The 21,914-nt window shown below is 33.4% G+C and overlaps 1 protein-coding gene across 1 annotated transcript in view; it reads left to right on the top strand.

The window, feature by feature from the left end:
• Window positions 1–287: 287 nt before the first annotated feature.
• Window positions 288–21,914, top strand: part of LOC105208287 (neuroglobin) — a 36,262-nt gene continuing 14,635 nt past the window's right edge. Inside the window, exon 1 of the mRNA XM_011178106.3 lies at window positions 288–861. Within this exon, the coding sequence (XP_011176408.1) occupies window positions 665–861 (197 nt within the window). The 5' untranslated portion in view covers window positions 288–664. The remainder of the gene's footprint in view (window positions 862–21,914) is intronic.

Genomic DNA, 21,914 nt, shown 5'->3' with positions numbered 1-21,914 from the left:
CGTTCGCGGGTGAGCAGCTTCGAAACGGCCGATTCGCTTTAAAACGCACGTGTTCTCGTGATCGTGTGGCACATCGAAGAGGAGATACATGGACGCTAATCGCATCCCGCCGATCGTATCGGCCGCAACGTGTTCGCGTGAGCGATAAGTCGCCTCTGATCGCCCGTACTTAGCGGTCACATCGACGCGCGTTTGACAAAGACTCTAGCGACTGAGTCGCAGATTTCTTAAAATTCGACCACGTGCACTGTGTTCAACGGAGTACAACGTAAGGCTCTCTCTCTCGCAGATCTCTCTCTCGCAGAGGAGACGTGGAGTTATCGGAATAACGCTGTTTGTCCGGAGCGTATTTTTACTGCCGTTTCACGATTCGAGAGAAAGCAGGGTTCAGTCTTCGTATTATCATCGATCCCCAACGACTCGTCGGTATATAGGTATACCTTCGTTCTCATAGTGTAGTGCAATCTCTCGTTCTCGTCGATGCGGCGGGAACTACGACGGAAGTGGCAGGGAGCGGAAACGATATCGAAACCGAACGCGGGGTGCTGCCGCGCGATCTGCGGGTTTCGTGGCGCGAGGTGGTGATCGTCCCCCGTTGTGGGTCGCCTCGGTTAGTGTCTTCCGCGACTCGGGGGGTCGCGCCCGGGACTAGGCTCGCCGCAACATGGGCTGCGAACTTAGCAAACTGGCCTCCTCGAAATCGCGAAATCAAGCCGGAAACGATGGCTCGTCGCCGCCGCCGCCGCCGGCCGCCACGGATCCCCGACTTCCGCTCACGGCTAGGCAAAAATTTACGGTTATCGCCAGCTGGAAAGCGGTCTCCAGGGCACTGGAGCCCACGGGTATATACATGTTCATAAGGTACGTAACTATCGTTAACGGTGCAAGGTTTTACGACTTGCTGGGAATGGTTCGTTGCAGAAAAACGTCGAGCGAACGTATACGACGCTGGACGATCAACGATCGTATCTTTTTGCGCGTTAAACGAGAACGTGATGTATGTATTGCTAAAACTTTGATGAAATTTTTTTCACTCGAGTTGCGCTAGTTTCGCCAAAAAATGTTTCAACCTCTGCCAATTCTTTCTCTCTTTCGCTTCAGGTTCAGAAACTTGCGAATGTGCACATTTAGGAAATTTACAGTTCGCGAATTTACAAGTTTCGCAATGAATATTTAACTAAGGAATTTATAATCGAACTTTGCATTAAGATAATTTTCAAAGCGGCTTTATTTCAATATAGTTTTCTAGCGCTCAAAGTAAAGTTTATAATTATTGCAATATATTTATTCCTTTTTACTTATTCCATTATATATCAGTTGGGTAGCACGATTTGCTACATTAGCTGTTAAACTTTCCATAAATATAAAATGTGGCAGAAATGATATCATGGATCACAATTCTCAGGATTAACAAATCCTTTGAGCCAATTAGATAGCTCAATTAGATTAAGGTAACTGCCTTGATAAATGATACCCCCAATGTCATTGAAATTGAATAAACTGACACTCTCGCCGGCTGATTAATGTTTCGCGGCAATCAAACAGATTGTACATATAAAACATAGACTTATATTACGTCCATCGTACGTGTCACAAGATTAATGACAAAAAATATATTTGACATCATAAAAATATATTCATTTATTTATTTATTCACTTTTATCTGCGTTATGCATTTTCGTTAACATTAGAGTTGTTCGCTATTCATGTAGATTTATAAACAAAATATTTATAAGAAACATGACAGAACATTTTGTACATCTTTTAAATCAAGCTTTGCTTTTTTCATAAAAAAAAGAGCAGTACGTATAGTACGTAATCCAAGATTATTTTATAAAAATTTATGTAAATACAACGTAAAATTTACGTGAAAGTTATTTGGGTAATTATTTAATGCAATTTAATACTTGTTTTACTACTTCAAGGTTACACATTTTTTACGTTTTTAAAAAGCTTTATCCGTAAATTCGGTCATGATTTTTTAGTCAATTTTGTTCCTTTAACAATTTAGTTGAACCTCACATTTTTTCATAAATTTCATAATTTTTAATTCCCTCATAATATTTTGTAACTGAGCGAAGCTTAATTTGATTTAATTAATTTAGAGCGGAATATAAAATATATTTCATTTTGCGACAAAAGGAATATTCAAACGGATAAAAATGGAAATTTTGTAAAAGAATTCTCTTTCTCTCTCGCTCTCTCGTTCTCTCGCTGAGGTTTTAGGGGTAACTTGTATAGATTTCAACAATTATACAACCGAAATTCATGCAGCTAAAGCCGTTGACACAAGTATCGTAGAATTATTGTAGCTGGAGTTTCCGCACTACAATAAGCGATGTCTCCATTACAAAGCATAACGTTCTTGTGATTTCGCCGGAGATCAGGTTAGTCTCTCGAGGACGTCCTTAGCGCGTCGAAGATGGTACCCCGCTGAAATTTTGTAAGAAAATGATGGCACATACATTGTCCAAAGTTGGGGCACGGCACGTTTCGCCTCTGTCACGCGCAATTACGTGATTAGCTGAGCGTTTAGGCTCTTCAAGGCCGTCATCAACGTCAGACGCAACCCTGAGAGGGTAGATGTACCCGTTGATCCTTATACCCCCTTCACGCCCGTTTTCACTGACGTTCCTTTGCACAGAGGAAGCCTATCGATGGATCGTAAACCGAGTGGCGTCCGTGTCATCGCTCGTGCATCGAACTGAGGGATAATCTTCCTTCTGCAGACCTCTTCCCCCTCTTCCTCTCCCTCCCCCTTTTCTTTCTCCTCCTCTTGCATTTTGATCATACAAAGCTGTGACGCGCGAATTGAATGCGAATGCATGAACTGTATAATTGAGGTCGTTTAACTCTTAACTTAATGTAATGTGTTATTATTTCGTTTACCGTTAAAATGACAGTAGCGAAGGAAACTGGAAGTGCATTATAATTGGATTATAATTCCTTATTTTTACTATCGTAAAAGAGACAAAAAGATATGCGGCATATAAGCAAATTTATTTTTTCCCGATAATTAACGAAAAAAAAAATTGTATGTTTATCTATTTATTTGAAACGAAACAACTGTTCCTTAACTAATTAGTAATTATTTTTTCAAACTTGAACTGAATTTAATTTTTACAGTAAGATTTACAATTATTATAGAAAAATTAAATTTTTAACGAAAATTTAAGACTAACGAAAATTAATTAAACAAAATACTGCTTTGTAACAATAACGAAGCCTGCCCTATTTTTATCTCATAATGGAAAAAAAATGGGATATAATGGAATTGGGGAAAATGGGATATTTTAGAAGAAAATTGCTCGCCATCTTTGGCGCCTAAGAAAGTTAAATTAGTTATCATAAATTTTGCAAATGACCCAGAATTAAGAAGCTTCCATAAATAACTGACCCAATACAATATATATAAATTCTTCTTTCTCTGAAAGGTACCTTCTTCCTCGAAATGAGACCATTTCGATGGGAAATAAATTTAGTTGCGCTACGAAAATCTTCGCGGAGGACGCTCGATTCAAGCCCGCGAGAATTCTGCATCGACATAATTAGTTCACCAAGTTACTGACGTAGGAGATCGGCGCTCGTTGCCTGTTAATTTCCGTCAAAATTTGGGACGAGCCGTAAAAGTGGTTGACGACGACACGGCCTGACGATGACAAGGGTCACCTGAAATATTGCAGAGATGTTTTCGTAGGAGGCGTCATTATCCTGCCTTGGAAAAGAGCGGAGAAAGCGACTTCTTTCTCACGTTCGCGAGGTCCAGCAAGGTTACAGCAACTATCACAATTTAACGCGATCCTATTTCATTCCGTTTCATTTTATTTGCTCAGCAGACAAAAGGTTGCATTTTTCCGCTGACTTTCGAAGGGAATCGGAAATGTCGATCGTATCGTCACGGAATTGCTAGGAAACGCTTTGTAACGTGCAGTTTGGGACTATCCCCCGGTCGCGTCGTACACCGAGTTTGATAAAATCGGATTGGCATTCCCTCGAGCGGATAGTATTTTCGGAATCTCTTTCCTAAATTTTCAAACGATTCCACTGTGCAATTTTTAATCTTTCAACAGCAGTAGTTCCAGAAATGTGTGTAAGCGAGATTAAAAAATCCATCCAAAAACTCAATATTTTATTGAAATGAAAAATGTCTGTAAGAGCCAACTGGATGGTGGATCGTGCGTATGCAACTTCGCTACTCCGTATTTACAAACGTTTGAACCCTAGTTTTGAGCCATCCTCAGTGTCAAATAAATGAGAAACTTATAAAATAAATGTCGAAAGGTTTACGAAAATAGTCGCGTTAGGTGGAACAGCGGTGCTTCATCAATTGATTACATAATATGCAGATAATAGCAGTTACATCATGAAAGTAAACAAAAATGTCACGTATCCGCGACGCAAAGCGACAGTCTTGCGAGCTGATGTGGCTGCTATTATCTGCACATTGTGTAATCAATTGACGAAGCACCGCTATTTCCCCTAACGCGATTGTTTTCAACACTTTGATCTTTAGAACCTTAATTAAATTTACTTCGTAGCTTTACAATAATATCAGTAAAATCTCTTTGGATTTAATTAACTTTTAATCGAATCTAATCTTCCACTTGATCGTATCCCGAAGTCCTGATAATTTCAAATATTTCAATACTCCAAACGCACTATTGAATTTCTTTGTAATAAGCATATGGAGCTTTGTCATTACATTTAAACTACAGACTCTAACAGCCTCGAGAAAAAAAAGAGCATTTTGCTTAAAGAGGATATAAAGAGGATTACAACTATGTCTCGTTACACATAATACGCCGATACTATACAGTCATAGCGTCGACAAAGCGAATCCTCAGGAGTCTCCGATAAGCGCTATTCTGTAATGGGCTATAATCGGGATTCCAGAAGGTCTCTCTCGCTTTTAATTGAGGCATACGGTCGGGGGCAGCTGAAAGCGACGTTTACCTTCAACGGGCACAATCGGGCATCGATCGAATCGTAATACGCCGTAAACGAGATTACGTTCTGCTCGAGGACGCCGCGCCGCGCCGCGCCGCCGTGCGTGGACCCTCGTCGGATTAAAGTTCTTCAAATCAAAGGTCCGGTCTCATCGACAAGCCCGATCGTGTCCATTCCCATCAACGATATTGGATTGACAGCGAGTAAGTTGAACAATCGGCGAGCGTGGCCCAGGCTGTCCGCTCCTATCCTACTCTCGTACTCTTTTTTTTTTCATCAGGCGAATTGACACTTGACCCAATCGTGGCTTTTTCCCCTCCGCCACGCGCATTCGTTCGATCTTTATCAAAGTAGCGGAATTTATAGGGAATAAAATCGGCTATAATTTAGACTTACATTAAGCGCGCGTTGATTAAAACCGTCGCTCTGTTCGGTTACGTTATTTGAAAAATGGTAATTAGGAGATTGGAGGGTGCACTGCATCTCTATTTTTAGCGACTTACTACGTTACTTCGAATGGTCAATTATCGGAGACGTGCTAATCAAGATTTGACGCCCAATCGAATTTCATTTCTTTGTTCAAATGCGAATCGAACCGAAGTAACGAAATTTTACAAATTGAATTGAATTAAATCGACATATCGAATCATTGAAACATAACTTTTATTATCAACATAATTATTATTAGGTTAAATTTTAATATATCTAGATAACAAAAACGAATTTTATGTAGAATAAAATAAAAAAAGTATTGATATGATATAAAGTTACTTTAAATATATAATTTTGTAAAATTATCAACATACGTAATTTGTATTTGAACCTCCAATTCAATTCGATTTATATTTGAATTTTTTGCGCATCTCTATTCAAATTTTTTTTATTTTTTTTTTTATTTTTTTTAATGTATCTGAGGGAACCAATGATAAAGATGCAAAAAATACACAACTAAAGACTGCGAAGAGTATCAAGGAACATAATAATTTTACATTATACGTTGAAAACGTTGCGTTATTACAGTTAAAATAGGTGTGAAAAAAAATGTTCCAGGTGTCAAAGCTTTCAGCGATAATTGTTATTATAACTTGTTAGATAGAATTCACGCTTGACCGATGCGTTTTGTGAAACCGACACACACCTACTTACAGAATGTCGATATCGCGACACGTACTTTGTTCGACGACTTTTGTTATCCGACAAGCTCTGGAAAATCGCGATACAAAGGGAGGTCTGCAATACAATGGTACAAGGTGTTTGTGACAGCGGGTATAATCTAGGATAGCATTAGTTAATAACGAGAAATCTCAAGGAGAGACCCAGTAGAGAGGGGAGGGAACAAAAAGAGCGAGTTTCACATGTTCCACTTGTTAATGAAACGTTCAATTTTTTAATCTGCTCAAAGAGATGGAAATCAGGAAATAGATAGCTCGCGGCAGTACAGTCAAAATAAATTTCTGTCGTATTCGGCTTATTAAACAAGCGTAAGCTAGTACGCAAACACAATCTATGTTACGTTGTTTCATTTAAGCCTCGCGACTGCACTAATGAATCTCCGGACGAACGCGGTGGTAAAGATAAATTCACACGTGTTCTCTGTTCGTCATTCGTTTTGGTAAATTGCCAGTACATATTTTACAATTATATACGAAATCTTTTGATGTAACGTAAAAATATAAGGATTAATCAGAAGATATAAAATATTTTGCAAGTTTCAGAATCGATCTTAGAAAGAGAGAGATAGAGCTTCTTCACGGGATTTTAAACATCACAGATCAATTTCATTAACCACTCAATAGTTTCAAATTCTAATTCGAATTTATTGAGTGATGTTTTGAGCTTGTCCCAAACTTTGAATGAAAAAATCAATCTAACTCGCGTTTTACTATTTTATCTACACATTTCTATCGTGCCAGAATTTCTGCGGAACTGTTTTCTAAAAACAGTTTCCTCTAATCGTAGCATCGACGAGGAAACATAAACGCAACTAACTCACGAACATGATTAAATATTTAGAGACGCTACGGCAATTTCCTACATCTATTCCATATAAATGCGCCGATGTTCAAACGCGTTTCTCGTCCCGCTTCGCTGCGATAGGAATTTGCTCATAAATTAGTTGTAAAGAGCTTTTTCGCGAAAATTTTTCTATATCAAACATGATATAATGTATATGCACTGGCGCTGAATTATTAAATGTGACTTAACGAGCACATTTTTAAACATTAATCGCAGACACACGTACACACTACGCCATACACACTCGATTTCTCTTGAATATATTCTGTTTTTTATTAGCATTTGTTACGGTTTTCAAAAGAAACGTTTATAATCCTGGGAAACGTGACGTCGTAGGCGAGCTTCAAGTAATAAATAAATTAACTTCTCAAATTCGATGTTTAAACCGATATTGAATTTTAAATGAAATTAAAATGAAAATTTGCCATTTTTTTAGATGTTCTTTTGTTACACATTTTCTCTCAATTACACATTTCCTACACTTTTACATATAAATTGTTTTTAAAGGGTGCAAGATTAAAATTTTTCTTATCGTCTCTCTATACTCTGTTATCAAATTTCTTTCAGAGTTAATTAAACAATCCAGTTTAACATAATTATCTATTTTTACGGATTATTACACAACAAGAAACAGCTCACAATTAAGGAAAAATGAAAATATTAAATTGAAGTATACTCTTCCTCCCGTTTCCAATCGAAACAATAAGTGATCCGTTAAAAGCCAGAACGATATATCGGAACGATTCAATGAGTTCTATACTACGTTCATATTTCAGTGAATTACGGATAAACAACCGGTCATTCGTATTTTCTTCCTTTACTCATCGTTTAATAAAACTCCATACATACTTCCATCCTCCTTTCTTTGCCTCGCCATTTCCGTTATCCTTCGGGAAACAAGGGATTTCCTGGTATCGGTGCTCTCCTGAAGTATCCACGTAACTCTGATACGCAGTATATACGAGGGACGAATCTCACGAGAAGGGTTGCTATAAAATTTATTCCATTCAAACAGAATAACCTCGTTCTGCTTGCGAATTCCGTGCTATTATCTTCTTTTGTTTCTGCTGTTGTTTTATTATTACATTTTCCATTACTCATGTGCATTTCAAAATAAAGAAAAAAGCGAATACTTATAGCAGAATGTATATAATGTTAGAAGCGACCAGGGTATTACAGCCCAGAAACATTCTTGAAAATAAAAAAAAAGTGTTTTTTTCCTGGTTTCTTTTCCTGCCATATTTTTCCGCGTTATCCTTTACGATAGTGTCTTCTTTTATTGTTCTTTATGCATGGCAATCATTTCAAGATTTTTTTCATATTTAAAAACTCTAATAAATAAGTAATTTATAAAAAAAAATAAAGTCGGTTATCACAGTATTTTGCCGTATTTCTCAGAAAGAATAAAGATTGAATTTTTTGCTGAATTTAATTTTCCGAGAAATTAAGAACATTATCACAATTGGTTTTTTTTGCGTGTTTTTTAAACCTGTTTTTTTTTTTCTTTGATTTTATCTCGCTGGAAAATTATGGATGCACTAGACACGTGCGATAATTTATATTGTATTTATAAATGTTGATAGAACTTTACTTCTTATTGGAAGTTGAAAGAAAATCGCACGAATTATTCGGAATGACGTCGTTAAGATGTTTTCTCTCATCGCATGCGATTAATGTCTTCTCCTTTATCGACTAATGACCCATTTTCGTCTTTGCGTTTCTATCGTGAAAACGGAAAATATATCCGAATCCATTCACAGAAGAACGTTTCGTCTGACAGATTCTGCGCCAACCGCGCGTGCTAAAACATCAGGACACTTTTATTATTATTGACCAATGAAAAGAGAAAGACTGTCACACAAAGAGAAACCGAGTGCGTCTGACAGGCGATGAGTGGGAACAATGGAACGGGATCAATGTTCCGGTTGCTTAAAATAGGAATAATGCGAAAAACGTTCGAAGCTGTCTAGAATGATAGACGGTTTCTCAGCAAAGTAAAAAAAAAAAGCTAAAATTACGAAAATAATAATAAGAATGTTTTCTCGATGCAATTATGCAAGCGCCCTTTGTTCAGTAATTTTCGAAGAGATAATGAAGTCGCGTAAGATTTCTTAGCTAAGTTGCGCTAAAATTTATTAAACTAACAAAATCGAATATAATTAAGACACCCGCTCGGAAGGTCGTAGATTCGATCCCTGGCTGAGATGTTATTTTTCGCAACAAATACTTTATAGGTTTTTCAAAGATGGAAGAGGTTTTCTTATTGGCATCATTGCCACATTAGATGCTTGCCAGCACTATTATTAAACTGAATCTCGGTTTAATATTTTGATATTATTTTCGTTCAACTTATTGTTAGAACTGTGTAGAATTTTTCACGAAAAATTTGTCTGCGCGCAGTTTGACGAACTTAAATAAAAAAAATACGTAAAATCATACAAGACAATTTAACTGTGAGCGTTAATGCTCTTTAATTACGTTTAAGTTGTATTTTCATGTCGGTACACGTTCTCTTATTATTATGATAACTAGAATACACGAGTGAAAATAAACCTTAGTGAGTTTCGTTGCTCTATATTATAATAGTCGTCTTACGCAAGGAAACGATAACAGGGATATCGTGGCGCAATGAATTTCGTGTTGGTCTGATACTTCAACTCAATCAACTCACGGTGTATACCGCAAACACACTATTTCTTTCCTGGTACGTCTTCCGTGCTTCGTCTATTTGCTCGTGAGCAAATGACGGGATTCGCGATATTGGAGCACGCTGAGCACACGCGACGAGAGAACGTACGGGACGAGAGCTCCCGTAGAGATGATATTTTAACGTGGAAACGATGACAGTGGTTTCCTCTTTTCAGACGGAAGATAAACCAGCTCGTTGAAAGAAAAAGAGTTATTACCTTCGAATATTTGAATCAATCTCTCCCTTCGCTCCAATTCTGTGATTAAAATCTACTATCACCGTGTAACGTTGGCTAAATCAGACAAGCGTAATTCTCTTCGAATTACTTGTTTCCTTTATCAATCTCATTTCTTCCTGCTCTTTTAAATTTTGTCAACTCTTTTCACGAAAATCCTATTTTTGCTCACGTAATAAATCTCATTATGTGTATGGTTTGCCAAATTGTTCTAATTTGATCGTATCAATTCATTTCTTGAATGTCTCCATGTTTTCATCAATGGAATATTCGATATTTTTTTATTTCCAAATTTATACATGAAACATATTTTTTTCTGTAAAAAATTATATGGAGCATAATTTAAATGCAAATTTGCTGGCTAACTATTAAGAAGTGTGATTTTATTCATCTGGCACTATATATCCTTTTCATACAAAGAATTTTCTCTTAGAATTAACGTCTAGAAATCTCTTTCTCCCTTCTCCTTTTTCTAAATTTTTTCTAATTTATTTATACTAACCACAATAAATTATAAAATAATATTTGATTAAAATTTTACTAACGTACATAGTAAAATTTCAATAATTTCAAATATGTTAAACAATTTATCAATCTTTATTGCTTGAAATAGAATAAATGCCAAGTAGTGACGTATAAAATACATAAATATAAGGAATTAAAACGTAAAAATTGTACAATACGGCCTGATATCTTCAATTATCCGACTTAATCGGTCATGATAATTTTACCATGCAGCATAATTGATCGGCTATGTCTGATGATTATAGATTACTTTTGTCCTTCGGGCGCGTCTAGCTACGCTAGATCAAACAAGAAAGAAGCGGACAAGAAAGACCCATATCGTGAAAGACCGATATATTCGAAGTGCTTAGTATTAAGAGCCATGGTACGCGGGCGATTCAATCGTGCCACTAAGTGACGGGACAAAGTCGCCGATGTGCATGATTCAGTAGCTCTATTGAATAACGCTATCGAGTAACGGATTTACACGATGTACAGCGCCATAAATTTATTTACAATGTAAATTCTCCGATGAAGAACGTTTTTGTGAATCGCACTGCAAAAATTTTGCTATAAAATATTTTAAAATCCGCTTTGTAATTTTTATTATGCAGTTTTATGAGATGTTTTGTGTATATTTATGTCAAAAAAGTTTATCGTTATCGATGCCTGATAGATTATTGTCAAGAGTTATCCCAAGCTTGTCAACAAACATGGTAAAATTTGCAGCTTTTGCGATGAAATATAACGAAAAATTTTATTCGTGTGTTACATCGAAGTTATCGATGTAAAAGGATTTGAGATTAATAATTTCGTGTACTTACAATTAGAAACTATGTCTATATGTAATATTTTCGTTCCGCGAATTATTCAATTATTCAATTCACGGTTCAAATCTTCCGGTCAATATAAATCGAATGAATTGTCTAACTGAAAAGAATTAGAGCAATCCATAAAATTTTAACAAAAATTCGCAAAAATAAACATTTCATGTACATCCCGTCAAATTAAAAAATGAACGAGCATTGATCAAGTTTTGTTGTTTTAAAACAATTTTTACATAATCAATATACATGATGTGAATCTGTGAAATTTCAATAGTTTTTTTTTTAAATAATCTTTTACAATTTTTTATATGCCATTGAACCAATTTGAAAATTTTATTTAACAGAATTATTTTCGCAGAAACGTCACACTGTGGGAACCTAGTTCAATACATATAGAATATTCTGGAGTTATCTATATCCTATTTGGAATTTGAAAACGTATGAGATCAAAATACTTGCTATTTATTTGTATTATTTGATTATTTATTGAAATTTCGATGACTGAAATTTGTTGTGATAAAATTTCATTGTGTATCTTCTTCTCGCCTTGTATATTTAAAAAAAAAAGATTAGTAAATTACGCAGGATCGTCGAAGCTCTATTCTAAAAGTACGCGCGAGCTCTTTCTGCCATTTCTACCATCTGGCCAGCGCGCAATACATTTCCTGATATTGGCGTTTTCACAATATACGAAGCACAAACGCGAAGCTGAGTTAGCTAACGGTTACACCGAAATGATTCAACGTCAGAATAATGTTAGACTTTTCTTCGGAAGTACAAACTAGTATGACGAAAATTTTTTCTTAATCTATGCAAGTACACTGAGAGAAATTTTTAGTAATGGCAACTAACGTTTTGGTTGAATAATATTCAATTGAATTTTATAGTTACTGATACCAAAAACTTAGTTAAATTTAACAAAACCTTTTGTTTTTTGTAGTATGAAAATAATTATTTGGTTAAGGCTACAAATTGTTTGGTTAAAAACAACTATTTATTTAGTAATTATAACTATAAAACTCATTTGATCACTATTCAACCAAACGTTACCAGGCATTTTTCTCAGTGTAAAATAGGATTCAAAGAGAATTGTGTTGTAATGAATTCTAGATACGATAACAAATAAGTGTATAACTTACACTGATATTTGGATAGAATAACACTTTAAGACTATTTAGTATTCTAAGGAATACATAAATAATAATAAACATAAGTAATAATAAAAAGATTTTTAATATCTTTTGCTAATTATTTTTATTCGAAATGAGAATTCTAGGTAGATTTGAATTCGTGGATAAATTATACACTGAGCTTATACCAGTAAATAATGTCGAATTAAGTTCATATTGAAAGTCTGATTCGAATTAAAATTACATCCAGACAAATAAAGTTCTTGCCATTAAGGTTTAAGCTTTTAATTCCAGGAAAGCGCGAACAATTTAAATTTAATTTCACTGAAATCAGATGTACGTTCGTTTTTACATAATCAATATACATTCCAATCTGCTTAATATCCCGGTTCAATATTGCTGAAACCAGCAAGTATAAACATGCCGGATATACTGTTACGTTATATCGACACGCAATCGCAATAAATAACTTCGTATTCCTGACAATTTAATATTCGCCACGCAGAAGGATGTAATTCCTATTTCTGCTAAATTTTTCGGATTATCTCGACGTGATGCACTGGTATAATTAATAACACTTAATATTTCGCATTATTTTTATCCAGAACAAGAAAAATATTATGGAAACGTTAATTAAAATGGAAAAATGTTAAAATAAATGTAAATCCCATAATATGTTCATTTATTTGCTTTATAATAATAAAGTCAATTGAGATCGTTCAAATGAATAAAATTTTTAATAATCCATTATGAATTTAAAAAATTTTGCGCACAGTGAAATAACGTCATTCAATTAAATTTCACGATACGCTTATTTGTTTACACCACAGCGGTAAGTCAATTGAGAGAACATTTAAATTAATAAATTTATTAATAATATTGCATTAAAAATTTGAAGAGTTTTGTATATTAGTTTTATTAGATCTAACGTTTCTTGGATCTAATATTTCTTAGATTTTTTGAACGACGTTACTTCACTTTAATTAACGTTTCCGTAATATTTTTCTTGTTCTGGATTAAAGCGATGCGGAATGTATCAAGTATTATTAATTATTTCGATATATCACGTCACGTAATATGAAAAATTTAGCAGCAATAGGAATTACATCTTTCTACGTGGCAAATATTAAATTGTTATTAATTAGACATATTAAGAAATTTAATAAAAAATAAATTTTTATTAAAAATTTTTCTTGTTAAGATCGCGAGTAACACTTTTTTTTTACACATTTAGTTTTGCTTCGAAATTTATTACAGAGTTGAGAAATAACGTGTTACCTGTAATGTCATTATGTTTTTTTTTTGTAACGGCGATAACTTCTTTTTTATAATAGTAATAACTGTAACAGTAATGTAATTACATTTTTTCAGTAACGGTAACGAATTTAATAGTTACTCGTAACGTAGCATATACTTTTTATATTATGAACCTATTTGTAACACAGTTCCGTTGTGTGTTCAATTTTCAATCTCAATCTTTAGCTGATATTCGTAATTGTTATGTTTGAGATAAACCATTTTAAATAAAGTTTTAAACTATCGTGAACCAATTACATTGTCGCATACATTTTAAAAACAATTTTGAGTTGCAAATTAATGTGTTAAAATTTTAAAATACAGGATTGCGAAAACGCAAAAAAGTATATAAATTTAATAAATTTAATAAAACCAAAATTTGCATTTTGAGCATTTTTAAATCTCTCTTTAAATTTTGCATAACCTTGCGAAAATACAAAATAATATTGTTTTCGTTGCTATTTATACAGAAAAACACTTTAATGTTTAACTTGATCTTGTTTTTAGCACTAAAAAAAAATAACGGAAAAAGTAGCGAATCGTTACTTTTTAAGTAATCGTAGTAGTAACGAGTTACTTTTTAGAATTAGTAACTAGTTAGTTTTTCAACTCGGTAACGAGTTCCTTTAAAAAACTAACTTTCCTGTATGTATAATATACCCTAGTTTATCAATAACTAAAAATCCATTTTGCAATATTTCGCAATCTGTAATAAAATATAGTCCGATGCCTCTGCATTAGCTTCTGCATTTATCTACGCTGCTGTATGGTAATACTCGTTTAAAATCACGTAATTTGATATTCAAAGAGAATCGTTGATGATCAGATCTATATAATCTTGCATTTCTCTCCATCCATGGAAGACTTTAACCATCAGGCATAATTATGAAAACTGACGTTCGAGTCAGTATTATCCAACTTTTGTCTCACAAAGAGTTATAGAACAGTACGATAAAAAAGAAACAAGATATTAAAACATAACGTATGTTTTATGTTAAAATTACATGAACATTAAAAAGAATGTATTAATTAATAACAGATTAATCTTGAATTATATAGAATATATTGAACTTTTACACAACTCTCAGTTGTTAAACGGAACATTAATTTTTTTTTCTCGCGAGTTTTTAATATGTTTACACAAATAATTAAATTAAAAAATATGTTGAGTTTTATTTATGTTACTTCAGTTTTTCAATAGAACAAACGTATGAGTAGATTCGAGAAAGGAGCAATAAGAAAAGTAATCAAAACAGCTGCTCCTCATAATTCATTGAGACATAACGTGATGCGTGCGTAAAAAGGACGATCTTCCAATCTTGAAATTCTCGTATAGATTGCGCGCGCGTTCAATAAAGCCGAGATGTGACAGTGATTGCCCTCGGATAAGATTAATCTGGGAATTCCGTTCTACCCCAATGTTGGCGAATCTGCCGTGCTGCTATATGCATTCCACACGGAACGTGCGCATGCCTCGCGCGTAATTTGCATGTAAGGTATAGATGCGTGGAATGGAAACTGCGTATATCGTAAAATACTAATTAGTACGAATTGAAAATTCGCGCAGTATTGACATTATCGTAAATATTTTTTTATTTATTCCTTAAGAGTAACTGCAATCAATTTTTAGTCGATCCATAATTTCTATATTGGTTTCTAGTCATTTGTTATTTGGAATGTTAAAGGATACTTGTTGCAAAAATAATTTATCGAAATTAAGTTTTACGATATTTCATATTACAAAAATTCCATATTGCAAAACAATGGAAAAGTATTCGGGTAATTCGCTCTAATGTTAAAAGACCATATAAATTAAATATAAAGATCTTTGTCTTTTACAAAATATCCATCCTTATACCTCTAAGGAGGCAAAACCCTGGCGTCTTCAGAGAGAAGATATCAGATCTTAAAGCTTGAAATGAGACATTCTATTTAAAGCATTAACATTTTATTGTGTTGTTCTCATCCAGCTCTAAATAAAATGGTTACAAATTACTTTTTCTTGGGCCAAGCATGTGTATGTCGCGCTTCTTACACATTTATGCATACACATGTATACATATATACGCGCTCATCGATTCCCGTCGGGCATCCAGCTTTAAGGTAACTTAATTAAGCTCGGTCTAGCTATACATGACATCCTCAGCTACGAGAGAGGGGGTGGAATGGAGGGGATGGAGTGAGAGAGAGAAAGCGGAACCAGAGTAGAGGCCTTTGGTCCAGCGGCAGCCTCGGAAATCAATAAACGACTACAAGCGTGTGATATCGACGCGACGGACGCGTTGATCGCTTTTTTTTTAAGTGGCAAATTTTTACTTCAAATGCATTCATCGATATCCCGTCTCGCTCGCTCGTACATAGCCGTCATTTTCCGCGCTGAATAAAATACTTAAATGGAGCGACATATAACTGACTGTGCGAATAACGTTTCTGCATTAACGCCCAGTTGTCCACAATAATTTCCGTTTATGCGAATACAAGTGTATTTTGTTATTGAACACTATCTATTCTTCAAAAATAGCGTATGTAATGTTGAATCGAATACGCTTTTTTATCGCTCCTCTTCCAAAATGTTGACGTTGTGCTTTCTTGTAACACGAAAAGCTATCGTTGCAAGGATATTTGGCAATTCTTGAGGTCTTGAGAGAAGTTAAAAGTACTGCAATGAATATCGTGTAATTTTATTTTGAGTTCGTGTCTTCAAGAACATATAAGGAAAGTCATAAATGCTTATTTCGAGTTTGGACCAACTGTGTAAACTGAAATAAGTGAACAATTTCAGTAAGCAGCACACGATGTATAAATTACTCGTTTTCATGATTGCTCGTGATCGTGATTAGGTACTATACAATTTTGATGGATTAGCAGAACCTTATTTCCTCCTCTTCGCGATTAGATAGATTAAATCGATTCGAGATAAATGAAGCGATACTAAGAAAACTCGGATAGACCGACTCGATAGACAAACTCGCTCCTTATGTGAAAACATCAGAAATGATTGATTAATTCTTATTGATTAAATGATATTTATGTTACCTAGATATCTATTTAGATATAACGTAGGATGCGACATATAGATTCAGATCTATTAAACTAATTAGTCAATATCATAAATTTTGATATACTATGTTTTTCTAATGCAAATAAATAATTTAATTATGTAGAGGAGAGTTACTGAATGCATACTGGTTTCCTAAATTGTATCCCTTTAATATTTTTACATTTTTACTTAATAAAAACATAATTAATTACGAAAATATAAAGTAAATGAGAAAAAAGTAACAGTAGATAAAAATTTAACAGATTTTAGTCTGTTTGAGGCACGCTAATAACACTTAAAGAAAAAATTGGATACAATTTATATTAATTTTTTATTAATGTAGTTGATAATAATATAATCATAAATTTATTAAATTTTATAAATTTTCATAAAAAAAGTTGATTGCAGAATACTTTACATTCATTGTACATATTTGTACGTATTTGTATTATTATAAGAATAAATTGATATTTTTATAAAATCTATTAAATAAATTCTACCGTCACAAATTTTATTACAATAAATAATATTAATGTGAGACTGATAAATAATAATAATAAAATTAATAATTGTTGTAAAAAAAATATATCAATTGTCAATTACAAAAATTAATTCAAGTCTGTTGACGTTCTCATTTTGACGTTTTTATCTTTTTATTATTGTTATTTATTAATTATTAATTATTAAACTTTTGGTTTTTGTTTTCAATAAATTATTAAAAAAATAAGTGTTAGTTAATGGTTTCTTGCATTTTTAATTATTGGTTTAAATTTGATTTTTTAATATTTAACAGTGTAAGCACAAAGTGCTTTTTGTATTTCAAACAAAATCATTTTGGGTTTCAGTCTACTTTATTGTAAGAGATATTTTCAACGTTCAGTGTATCTAATACGTGAGTACTAAAATGTAATAATTTTATTAAGAAAGATATAGTAACGTAATAAAAAATCGTAAGTGATAAAGAATAGAAGCGTTTTAGTGTGTGCAAAGACATTTTTTATCAGGAGCACATGCTTGCAATTTTTTCAGAGAAGTCAAACACTATGTAATCCCAAACAAATGGAGGGATTACATAATTCTCACAGTATCCTGCAAAATTTCTACTTTGTCACTTCTGATAACAAAGCTTAGGAGAAAATGTCATGTAATTTTTGTTAAAAAATCTTGACAGTTTTTTAATTGCATACTAATTATAACTAGCTTAGAATAACATGAAAAGAGTACACACACAAAAAAAAACTTTACATTAAGCCTATGAAAAAGCATTTAAGTCTCACAGCGTTTGTTAAAAAATAAGGCTGACATTCAAGAGAGAGTCTTTAAAAATATATTCTTTCTTTAAAATTCCCATAACCTAAGTAATAATAATAGTTTGGATAATAAAACGTTTTTTATGCTTTATTTGTGTAGTTAGCACTTATAAATATTGATTACATGCGAAAAAGGATTAAAATTTTTCTATAGAAGAACATATTTTTAGGAATGTTAAAAATATCAGTTGATTAAAATATTTCCATGTGAAACAGAAAACAATTGCCCGACACAGGGTATTAAAAATACTTCACTTAGCCACTGAAGAGTTAATAAATAAATAAAGCAACTACATGCGCTGTGAATGTATTCAAAAGTAACTATGAAGCTCATGTAAAAATAAACGGCTTTTGCGAATAAAGGTAGCTTTATGTTTTAATATATAACATGCATAAAAAAATTATATCGCAGAAAATGTCGTTGCTTTTGGTAGTTAAGTGTCACGCAACAAGATAATCGTAATACAATGCGCGGGTAGACCGCTCTTAAATATTTATACACGGGCCATGATCATCACGCTACCAAGTTAAGGATTACTTTTGCCTGAATGCATAACGCGAATTAACTCAACGCAAAACTATAGCGTAGTCGATGCATATTTAACATAATTTTTTGCATTAAATATCTGCTTTGATCTTTACTCTTTATTAAAACAAGTTATCTAAATATTTGAAAATTTGTTAAGTCTTTAATGTTATTAATAAAAATTTTAAAGCTATTTGCTTTAATTTATTTACAAAAACACGGTCAACATCTTTCTACGAGGAATCGAAGAGAGAGAATTTCGATGAATATAAAATAAATGATTCTTTATTTAGTTCAACTACTTTTATTAATAGTTATAAAAGCAAATGAAAAGATATTTCAACATATCAAAGTGATTTATTATTTAATTGAAAAAAAATTCTTTCGATGTAAATGATTAAAAGCGAAATTTTTCCCTTCTACAAAATCACACATCTTGTGACCCAATTTATCTAGCACAATCTGAATATTATTATGAAGCTGGTAAATATGTTAACATATAAACGATGGGATTTGAATTATGCATGCGGACGGAATGCATATTCGGTCCGTTCCCGTCGTTGTGGTGGAGGATCCTTTGGAAAAAGAGAAGGTTAGGCACGTTTCACCGATTCTTTTGGGGTAGTCGTCAGAGAAACTGGAACACGTAGCACTCTTAAAGAGAATAGATCACATACGCCAAGCTGGCAACGGCCAAGTGGCAGGTTGCGCATATTAATAACTTGCGATGAGTGAAATCGCTAGAAGAGGAAATGATTTCTTTATGACACATCATGTGTCTCTAAATGAAATTCGCATTTTGAATTACTTTTTTTTTTGTTAAATAATTAAACTTGCGATATACATTTTCCTCTCGTTCTCTCCTGTTTTATTTTTTCATTACAGATAATTGCGTTTATACACAAACACTGTACAACATTAAGGAAAAAAGTATACAAAAAAATACATCTGAATTTTTTACAAAAAAATGTGGCAAGCTAAAACAGAAATTGTTGTGCAGTGAGTTTACAATGAATTTACTGTCAGTCGCCAAAAGAAAAAAATTGCATTTGCTATATACGAAACACTATGCATAGTACAAATACGTAAACCAAAAAGATACACAAAATAGCACGAAGAAAAGCATGTTATTAAAGTTGCAATTTGTTTATCAAAGGCTTTCATACGAGACAGGCTGCAAAAAAGACACATCTCTTTTATTTTAAATCAGTATTCGAATAATTACCTTAAAAATTTTATAATTTTATTTTTTGTACCGAGAAAGATATAATTGAATAAAAAATACAACATAATAATTATCGCGAGCATTTTATAAATAATAACGAGATAGAGATAAAAGAATGAAGATGAAAAAGTAAAATTACATTTTAGTTTACGAAATTAAAAACATGTTAACATTCTTTTATTTGTGAACAATAATTGAAATATTAAATTCTCGCTCACTGATCATTTATGAAATGTTTTATTCAACTATTCATATTTCTGTTAATACATCAAACAATTCTAATAGTGCAGTTAATTATTTGCGTGATTTTTTTTAAAGTAATTACTCACAAGAGGTGTTTTTGACACCTCAACATTATAACCCAATTTTTGTTGTTCTCTTTGATGATTTTTACAATTAAATAAAAATTAATAATATTTTCTACATCCTTCAGATGAAAATAAATGCAAAAAATTATTTTTAAATTGCGAAATAATTTACGCTAAATATAGTAATAAAGCAATTTTAGTCGGTAAATGTAGCAAATTTATTAGGGGTGTCCTGGGCACTCTACGCGAGTAATGAAGGGTTAAACGATTTTATAAATGTGTACGAGCCTCAAATAATACGTACGTTATTTTGTCGAATCACAGAATTAATAAATGCGCATGCTTTAATAAGATAACACGGTTCAATAATCGAAACCGCTAATATTATGTTTGTTTAATGCATTTGATATTTGATCATCTTTACTAATGCATTCCATCATCCATACGATAGTATCACAGTGATATATTAAATCAAAAATATGTTTTATTCTTCCTGATAGCAGAAGTAATATAATAATAAATATTTATTTATCAATGATATCATTTGGAATAATTAGAATCGATAATTATGCGTGTACAACATTTTATACTCGAGTTTATGTAACGAATTTACGTCATGATTTGATATATTAGACAGGTTTAATGCAATCACACGCAGTATAATTTTACGACAAAATATGAATTTACAATCGTTGCGATTTCAATAAAACTTATATATAAGTGTAAGCGTCGTCTTTTTAATACCGGCGAACACTCTGCGTTTCGTAATCTTTTTCTCAAAGAGTTTAAGTTGAACGCGGCTTATTATTATATAATCATCATAATGATCTTAAAACCCGATTTTCCTTGGCTTAATTAGAAAATGGTTGAACGCGTTGTTGCTCGCGGCTAGATTTCATCGCGGATTTACCTTAATGGAAATACAAGGCATTAATTTCATCGCGCTTTGCTCAAACGTGGTAATATCCGGGCGCGTTCGTTACGTCCTTTGGAGAGGTTTCCTTGGAGGGGGACTCAAGTCAAATTAATCTACTGCATTCGACTCTCGGCGAGAATCGATCGAAATAGCAGGTCATTTCACGATCTCTCATATTTTTTTTATCTTATCTCTCATGCCTATCAACTTCTTCAGTATTGGAAAGCATATAACGTTTGTACAACACTTGATTTGTCATATTTGTCTACCTTTTGTCTTTTAAATTAGAAAAAAGATTTTATTAAAAAAAAAAAAAGATATATACATGATCGCACGTCGTTGCGCAGGCCGAGACGGTTGCAACGAGGCATCGGCATCAATGTTCGATGCAATGTTGATAATTACTCGCCGTATCGATCATTAGGGTTGCTTTTTTTATCGGATTATGAGAGCAGCACGGTGGAAAAGCTGACGTCGCGCGCACGCCGAATCGACAGCAGTATCGTTGTTTCTCGTCGCTTTTGAGCATCTTCCACGGAGAGGAGAATATGGATTTCCGATACGAAACTTTTCAATCCATTCCCAGACGATAAGAACCCGCCGAAGTTACCGAACGAATGCCGCCATATCATTAATTGCCCGTCGAAGAGTCGTATTTAAAAATATATTTTATCGCGCCCGGTCAATACTTCGTCGGCCGTCCATGGGCCCTTTCGGTCACGTCGATCCCATTTGCATCGCAGTAACTTAAATGCAAATTTACGTTTACGCGCTCTTTAACCTTCGTCTTCGGCTTGAAATCGCGTGTTTTTACGCGTCGTTTAAAAAACGAGCAGTCCGTTTTCACTGAAGCTCAAAGATATCGTTGATTGCGATACTTTCTGCTTCGAAAGTGGAGATAAACGAAAGAAATCCAACTCAAATTGATTGGATTTTGATCGAGAT

The sequence above is a fragment of the Solenopsis invicta genome, chromosome 9, assembly GCF_016802725.1.
Source record: "Solenopsis invicta isolate M01_SB chromosome 9, UNIL_Sinv_3.0, whole genome shotgun sequence".
Classification (NCBI taxonomy): domain Eukaryota; kingdom Metazoa; phylum Arthropoda; class Insecta; order Hymenoptera; family Formicidae; genus Solenopsis; species Solenopsis invicta.
Note: the sequence above shows the minus strand (reverse complement) of the source record. Positions and strands in the feature narration are given on the sequence as shown.